Source organism: Thermobia domestica, chromosome 6 (assembly GCF_964235325.1).
Source record: "Thermobia domestica chromosome 6, izTheDome1.hap1.1, whole genome shotgun sequence".
NCBI classification, from domain to species: Eukaryota; Metazoa; Arthropoda; class Insecta; order Zygentoma; family Lepismatidae; genus Thermobia; species Thermobia domestica.
This window is the reverse complement of record NC_137459.1, coordinates 241636004-241644724: the sequence shown is the minus strand read 5'-3', so window position 1 is coordinate 241644724 and position 8721 is coordinate 241636004. Positions and strand designations below refer to the sequence as shown.

At 37.5% G+C, this 8721-nt stretch overlaps 1 protein-coding gene across 1 annotated transcript; it reads right to left on the bottom strand.

Moving 5' to 3' along the window:
• Positions 1 to 249: 249 nt before the first annotated feature.
• On the bottom strand, positions 250 to 1014 carry LOC145687483 (general transcription factor II-I repeat domain-containing protein 2-like). Its single transcript, XM_081760942.1, has one exon. It carries the CDS (start codon positions 1012 to 1014, stop codon positions 250 to 252), a length of 765 nt encoding a protein of 254 aa, XP_081617068.1.
• Between the last annotated feature and the right edge of the window lie 7707 nt (positions 1015 to 8721).

Genomic DNA, 8721 nt, shown 5'->3' with positions numbered 1-8721 from the left:
GGTTTTGGTTTATAACTTTTTGTTTTTTGTGGGCAAACAAAAATGTTTGTTGGGCAAACATGGGCAAACGATGGGAAATTGATTTACATGTTGCAATATTTTATTTTTACACTTTGTTGTGCCAGTGTGAAGTTGGCCCTAAGTATGTTTTTTACGTATAACTTATGTTCTGTTTGTGGGCAAACAAAAATTTTGGGTGGGCAAACATGGGCAAAGGATGGGCAATCGTTCTACATAGAGTTTTAAATTTTATCTCGATTTTGCGGGCCAATTTCCAACACCTATGGAAGGAGCCCCGTCTGTTGCTACACACACAAGTTTTGATAACGGAAGATTATATTTTTCCAAGAGACTAATTACTTCATGGAAGATGTCCTCGCTGGTTGTTGTATTTTTAAGAGAAACTATGTCCAGTAACTCCTCAGTTATATTTAACTCATTATCACATGCCCGAATGAACACAGCTAATTGTGCCACATCACAAACATCTGTACTTTCATCGACTGCAAGGGAATATGACGTGAAACTTGCAACTTTTGCCAACAACTGCTCACTTAAATTAGTAGCAATATCATCAACCCTCTCTGCAACAGTATTTCGCAAGGAAATCTTTTTGAAAGTTTGAACTTTATCAGGACATACAATTTCAGCGGTTTTTACAAGACACTCTTTTACAAATTCACTTTCACTAAAACACTTAGAATTCTTTCCTATAAGTTCTGCAATGACGTAGCTTGCTTTGACAACGACTTCATTGCCCCGTTTCACATTCGTGAACACAGATTGTTGTTTATCGAGGGCAGCCTTAAAATCGAGCAGTTTATCTTCCCTTGACTTCTCTTTATACTGGTCATATTTTGCACTGTGTGTTTCGTAATGACGCCTTATATTGTATTCTTTTGGCACGCTTATAGTTTGTCCACAAATCAAACAAGTAATTTTACCTTTAATTTCGCCCACGGCGCTCACTTTTAATTGTTCTTTTTTGGTACTTGAAGGCTTTGATAACGACATTTCTTTAGAAATTTACTGTAAAGCACAAGATAACTGTTTGCTTAGGTAAGCTAATGGCCAGTTCAGCGAGGTAGACTTGCACACGATCGCAACAATTCATATGCACTTCGCACTCTGTAAAAAGACACTGAGCTCGGCTACGGCTATGCTGATAGTGATGAGCAAATGCAAGACCAAGACCAATACCGGGGTTGTCTTGGTCTTGGTCTTGGTCTTGCACATCCAGTCTTGGTCTTGGTCTTGCACTGGAACACTTGGTCTTGGTCTTGGTCTTGGTCTTGCACACCTAGTCTTGGTCTTGGTCTTGGTCTTGCATGCAAGAGTCTTGCAAGTCTTGCATTTAAGAAATCTCAAGCTTTTCATACGTAAATTTTACTCTGGATATAAGGGATAATAAACTCTACAATGCTCCAATAGTAATGGAAATACAATGTATGTTTCTAAATATAATATAGTTTAACTTCGTGTAGGTACGATGATAGTGTACAACATAGGTGATAACCTTTATTTTTTTTAATGGGTACCCACCCTTCACTACTTATAAGAAATGCCTAAATCACAACGTTTCGTAATCTTTCAATATTTTTTAACAGACCCAACACTCCACTGGCTCCCAAACTACCCCTCAGAGGCATGAAAGAAAAACAAGACGACACAGATTATTGAAATGCCATGAATTGCAAAATTATTTTTACACTCTAAAGGCGTCAAATCGTTCTTTTCAACCACGCTTAGCTAATCCTTGCATTAAACAAACTTCCAATTAAATATTGAGATTTCGTCTTACTGATTCCAATGTGTATTCTATGAAACAGAAACATTGACATTACGCAAAAGCGATGAAAAATGCAGGCTTTCGAAACATGGGCATGGAGAAAAAAAAAAAAGAATTAGCTGTGTTGAACGGAAAACGAATGAGTAGGTGTTAGAAATATTAGCAATAGGGGAAAAAGAAGAATTTTAGATTTTGTTAAGAGGAGGAAGAGGAACTGATTAGGATATTGGCTGAGGAGGAAGAGGAACTTATTAGGATATTGGCTGAGGAGGAACTATATTATGAGGGACGTGCTAGAGGATATTGTGGAAGGAAAGAGGGGGAGAGAGTGAACGAGGCTAGTTGAAGGAAGGTATTAAAACAGAAAATTGCTACGTCAAGACGAAGAGACTAGCTGAGGACCACCGAACCTCGAACCTTCTCAGTTGCAGCAAGTAACCTGTCAATAATGACAGAATACCTATTATGATGATGATCATATGTTTAGCAATATTGACCCAAAAAAAGAGAGAGAGTTCCTCCTCCAAGTTGTGGTATTGAATTTGCATTTAAACGAGATCGGAAGTATCACTATTCACCTTAGCGACGCCGAAAACTATGGATTCGACACTAATATTTGGTCATTTTTGATCATTACCTAGGTATTATGTGTCATTTTCGATCATTTTATGTCTCTTCCCTTCCCTCCGCCAAGTTTCGGGGCTGAATGTGGATTTAAACACCATCAGAAGTGTCACTGTTTATCTCAGCGACCACCAAAACTATAGATTCCATTTTAATATTGGTCATTTTCGATCACTTTTAAATATATTTCCCCTCCCCCTCCCCTAAACTGCACCGTCAAAGTGATATGATAGAAACAATCTTAGGTCCGATTCTCATCTGTGTTGAAAATTTGATTAAGATCGGTCGGGTGTTTCAAAAGTTAAGTTTTATTTAATTTATATATATATATATATATATATATATATATATATATATATATATATATATATATATATATATCCCCCTCCCCTCCTCCTCCCCTAGATTCTACCATCAAATTGAAACAAACTCTAAAACACTTTCCAGGACCGAACCTCATACATGTTAAAAATTTGATTGAGATCGGTTCAAGAGTTACTAAGTTACAAACTTATTCACTTTTATTTTTATTTATATTGATTTTTGTACATCTACCCCTCCTCCTTCGCCCCTACGTTGCTCCTTCAAAGTGAACTGACAGATAACATTCCAGGCTTGAACCTTATCTATGTTAAAAATTTGATCGAGTTTGGTAGTTTGGTTCAAAAGTTATTAAATTAGGTTTTATTTATTATTTTATAACTCCCCCTTATCCCTTCCCCTACGTTTTACCGTCGAAGTAAAATGATGAAAACACTTCCAGGCCCAAACCCCATCTATGTTGAAAATTTGATCGAGATCGGTCAGGTGGTTCAAAAGACTAGGAGTCACAAAAATGGTAACTTTCAATTTTATAATAGAGATAGTATAATGTTATATCCATGCCCGAGGCCACAGAGGTTTGTGGAGGGGAACGAATATGTTAGGGGGGCAAGACATTAAAATTTTCCTCAAAAATATCTTAATTGTGATTTTTGTACTAATGTCTGGAGGGGTCTTGAAAAGTTTAGGGGGTTCATGCCTCCCTAGCCCCCTCTGACAAAGGCGCCGATCTTGGGGGGCCCAGGGGACCCGCTCCCCCAAATTCTCTTATATGCCTTCTGAATCTGAATGGGTCTCCCCCCCAAATTTACAGAGAAATCGGCGCCCTTGCCCTCTGGTTGCAGGTCTGGTTATATCGTTCAATGCTCGATGTGTCGTATACCTAAGGAAGTTAAAAGTTATATTAATAAACAATTATTCAACGTATAAGCATCCTCCCATGAAATCAAACTTGCGATCACATGCACTAAGTTTTTGCCAATGTCTTGAAAATGTTATTTTGATATTAATTTTATGAGCACACATTAAAAATTTCTAACGGATGCTTGAGTTTCGGAGCCAAGACCATACCCATGTAGTCGATACCTATGGTGTACGGCATTACCGATGTTCATTACTACATTTCTCTTTAGTTTTGGAGGAAGAACACCACTAATATGCTTTGAAATGAAATGAGGTATCTAGTTTAACGTCACACGATTATGCACCAAGGCTAAGTGAGACGGTAATGATGAGAAATGACTGAAATGGTAGAATGAAGAAAGTGGGAGGAAACGGAGAAACTCCAAGAAAATCCACGTACACAGTGTTTGTCCACCAAACAAGCTCACATGGCGCAAGATGACACCTGTGTGGTTTGAAAACGAGCAATATCTACAGAAAACGCGAAAAACCAATTCGAAAAACGACATACTGTAGCTATATGCTACAGGGGCATATCGACTCACACGGATTGCATAACCTACTATGAACACATCCACTCCAGCAGCATTTTTACTGAAGCCACGAAATTCATCTCCTTATTTTTTACATTATATAAAAAAAAATTCAAGTAGCGTCGGTACTTGTGCAAGACTCTTGAGCAAGAGTCTTGGTCTTGGTCTTGGTCTTGCAGCTATGGTCTTGGTCTTGGTCTTGGTCTTGCATTGGGATTCCTGGTCTTGGTCTTGGTCTTGGTCTTGCATGCAAGACTCTTGCAAAAACTGCAAGACCAAGACTCTTGCACTCATCACTATATGCTGAGACAAAGTAGAAACTCAGATGCACATATGACATTTCACAACCCCACTGCAAGGGTAGAAATTGGACGAGTCTGTGAGGACCAGTCCACTCCTTATCCTTGAAATTATTTTCCTTCTGTAAGGGGGAGCCTGAGTGGAGAAATACATCACAGAAGTGCAACAACAACAATCGATTTTCTCATTGATACTAAGAAAAAGTTTTTAAAAAACATTAGTTCTTCTTAAAAAGTGCACAACAATCTTTTTCTTCCAGAAAGTAAAACTAAATATGGATTACTGGGAAACTTCGATATGCAAAAAACCTCAAGCAGTGAAATAGGCCGGCGGGTCGCAAAGCACGGGCTTCCGAGCCGCATGTTTGACATGCCTGGTCTACGGCATAACAACACAATTAACCTTTAGACGTTCGCCAGGGATTTTAACAAAATTGTAGACACTCAAGTTCGGGGCTCTGGTGACCATCCTAAATCTCACAGTGTCATGATTTATACACAGTTGGAAAGCTTATAGACTACAGATTCCAACGAAGTAATATTCGCGAATTTCCCGCCGTATTTGCAGAAACGAACAGACGTAAAATCATTTAAAAATATGAAACTATTGACTTTGCGGAGCTTTGGCAACTCTTGTAGTCACCTGTGCTGACAAAATGATGCTAATGTGCAGGCCACATACTTGTGACAATAATATAAGAAGTGGTAGCTAGTGCTGCCATTGCGTAACGAATTCGTTTTATGTAGGAAGTATTTAAAAATGCGCAGAAAAACATTCATTGAATTAGACATTCTATCCCCTCCTGCACGACAGTACCACGTTCATATGCAAATCATTTTTGCTGCACACATTTATTTATTTATTTATTTTGATTTATTTTACATGTCGAGGTTAAGGCTATATGAAGCCTTCTCTAACACCTAAACATAGTAGTAGGGACCCCTCTTGGCCCGAATGAGCCTTTGTGACGTCATAGGTCAAGGGTCAATGCCCTTGGCCCGGGGTCAATGACCTAGGGGTACATAGAACCACCCCCTCTAGATTTTGGTAGGGGTACCTTGGCCCACCCCCTAAATTTTGGCAGGGTACATAGGACCACCCCTCTTAAATTTTGGAAATTGCCAAATCCAAAAATTGGGTATGGTAGCCTAGAACCAGGGTATGTATCTCTATCAATATTGGGGTTCCATCTCGCCCTTTCATGGGTAAAAAATTGCCAAAATATCAAGTTTCGAAGGTTTTTGACCTAATTTATCCCCTTTGATGAGATCTTATTACCCTACATAGTTATATGGTTGTATACAGGGGTCCATTACCTTTCATAAGATATGGGTACAGTAATGCACCCCTTTAAAAATTTGGAGGGGTACATTGGCCCACCCCTAAAACTTTGGAAATTGCCCAATTTAAACATTTGGTATTATGGTACTGGACCCTAATATGTATTATGATAAATTTGGGTGGTCCACCTCGTTCCTTTTTAGGGGTACAAAATTGCCAAAATATTAACGTAAGCAATACGTTGTACCACGTGTTTCGTTTTTGACCTAATTTATCTCCTTGGATGAGGTCCTATTACATTATATAGTTATATGGTCATGTATACGGGTTCAATCCCTATCATAAGACATAGGTACATTGGTCCACCCCCTTAAATTTTTGGGAGGGGTACCTTCGCCCACCTCTATAATTTTGGAAATTGCAATTTTTAAACATTTGGTATTATAGTATAGGACCCTAGTATAGATCGCTATAAATTTGGGTGCCCACCTCGTTTCCTTTCATGGGTACAAAATTGCCAAATTTTAGTAGAACCACGTGTTTGGTTTTTGGCCCAATTTATCCCCTTTGATGAGGTCCTATTATCTTATATAGTTATATGGTCATGTAGAGGTGTCCATTCCCTATCATAAAACATAAGTACATTGATGCACCCCTTGAAATTTTTGGGAGGGGTACCCTGGCCCAGCCCTTAAATTTTGGGAATTGTCCAATTTAAACATTTGGTATTATAGTATAGAACCCTAATATAGATCACTATAAATTTGGGTGGTTCACCTTGTTTCCTTTCATGGGTACAAAATTGCCAAATTTTAGTAGAACCACGTGTTTGGTTTTTGGCCCAATTTATCCCCTTTGATGAGGTCCTATTACCTTATATAGTTATATGGTCATGTAGAGGTGTCCATTCCCTATCATAAAACATAAGTACATTGATGCACCCCTTGAAATTTTTGGGAGGGGTACCCTGGCCCAGCCCTTAAATTTTGGGAATTGTCCAATTTAAACATTTGGTATTATAGTATAGAACCCTAATATAGATCACTATAAATTTTGGTGGTCCACATCGTTCCCCTTTATGGGTACAAAATTGCCAAAATATAAACGTAAGAAATACGTTGTACCACGTGTTTGGTTTTTGGCCCAATTTATCCCCTTGGATGAGGTCCTATTACCTTATATGATTATATGATAATGTATAGGGTCCATTCGCTACCCCGGGAGGGGTACCATGGCTAATCTCTTAAATTTTGGAAATTTTCCAATTTAAACATGTACATGACCTCAGCATGTATCATGAGAAATTTGGGTTGTCTACCTTGTTCCCTTTCATGAGTAAAAAATTGCCAAAATATAAACATAAGCAATATGTTGCACCACGTGTTAGGTTTTTGGCCCAATTTATCCCCTTGGGTGAGGTCCTATTACCTTATAAGATTATATGATAATGTATAGGGTCCATTCCCTACCCCGGGAGGGGTACCATGGCGAATCTCTTAAATTTTGGAAATTTTCCAATTTAAACATGTACTCCCATGGGCAAAAAAAAAATGCGCGTATACTGTAACTGAAGATTTTTCGTATTTATTCCATTTTCCTTACGTTTATAGGTAAAATTCAGTTATTAGTATGTGGAGATAATAGAAAGCAATCCATCTAAGGAGATATTTTCAAAAAATATAATAAAATAATAAAAATATAAGCAAAAAACAAAATTACGCTCGGCTTTTTGTGTACTGGCAACGATGATTTCTAGGGATTTTTTTCAGTAGCAGAGCATGATTGCGGAGGGAATTCAGTAGGGGAGTCGAGGAGTTGGATCAAGGAACTGGATAGTGAACTAAAATGTTGCATTTATTGGTTAAAACCTAGTGTGTAGATTGCCTGCGAAATATAAATTAGCTTCTGTAACTAAGATGTCGTACGAAAATATAGAATTAAACAGAAAAACTTTTATCTTAAGGTTCGAAGCAATACGCACCATGGCTATGAAGATTATTTCTTAAAAAAAAAGAGCCAATACAACGTAACCTCAGTGGTTAGGTGGATAGAGTGGCGGACTTATAGTTCCTTTTATTATTTTGACACCACATCGAATCCCATCCCATCCCATTCTTTTTTTTTTTACAAAACATTATAATTTTCATGTTAATAAGAACCGAAGCAATATAATAAGGACAACTTACTGATATTTTGCTGTAATGACGTATTTATCCAGGATTAGAGAACTATTGTTAATAGCTATTGTTTTCTGTTCATGCTGTTGTATAGCTTCTCTCATCCTGTTTTCTTGGGGAAAGAACAATTTTGTCTCCAACAAAGTGTGAAGGATATATACGGACAGAAAAAGACATCTTAGTACCAAAAGTGATTTATCGTGATGAAATGGACTAGTTTGCCATTATTATTATTAAAAAAAAAAAAAAACTAAATTATTGAAGTTGGCTTTTCTTTAGGTTTTAGCTAAGAAAAATATTTTTTCTTTATAAAACTATACTTTATGAGGCAAGGTGTGTGATCATACCCACAAATTTAGCTAGGGAGTGAAAGATAATTGTTTATACAAACATTTTACAGGTTTAGGTGCGTGAAACACCAATACACCATGGTCTCGCTTATCCGACCATCCTTTGTTCCACATACCGTATGATCCGATATATCATTGCAAATAGCACCACCAATCGGCAAGAAGAACTGCAAGTTGTGGTCTTAATCTATTTTTCATGCTCTGGAGTCTATCGCCTAGCGCGCCCTCTACACCTTGACTCATACGTCTACCATTCAGTGCAGACACGTATCCAGGTTTTCTATTCGGAGTGGGCCCAACACGTATGATTCTAATTACGTAGAATTACGTCCTCGTAAGCACGTAATTCTAATGTTTTAAAAATATCAATATCAATAATAATAATAATAATAATAATAATAATAATAATAATAATAATAATAATAATAATAATAATAATAATA

Bases quoted from the DNA above. Each gene is read 5' to 3' on its own strand.
- LOC145687483 (XM_081760942.1), bottom strand. From the start codon at position 1,014: ATGTCGTTATCAAAGCCTTCAAGTACCAAAAAAGAACAATTAAAAGTG.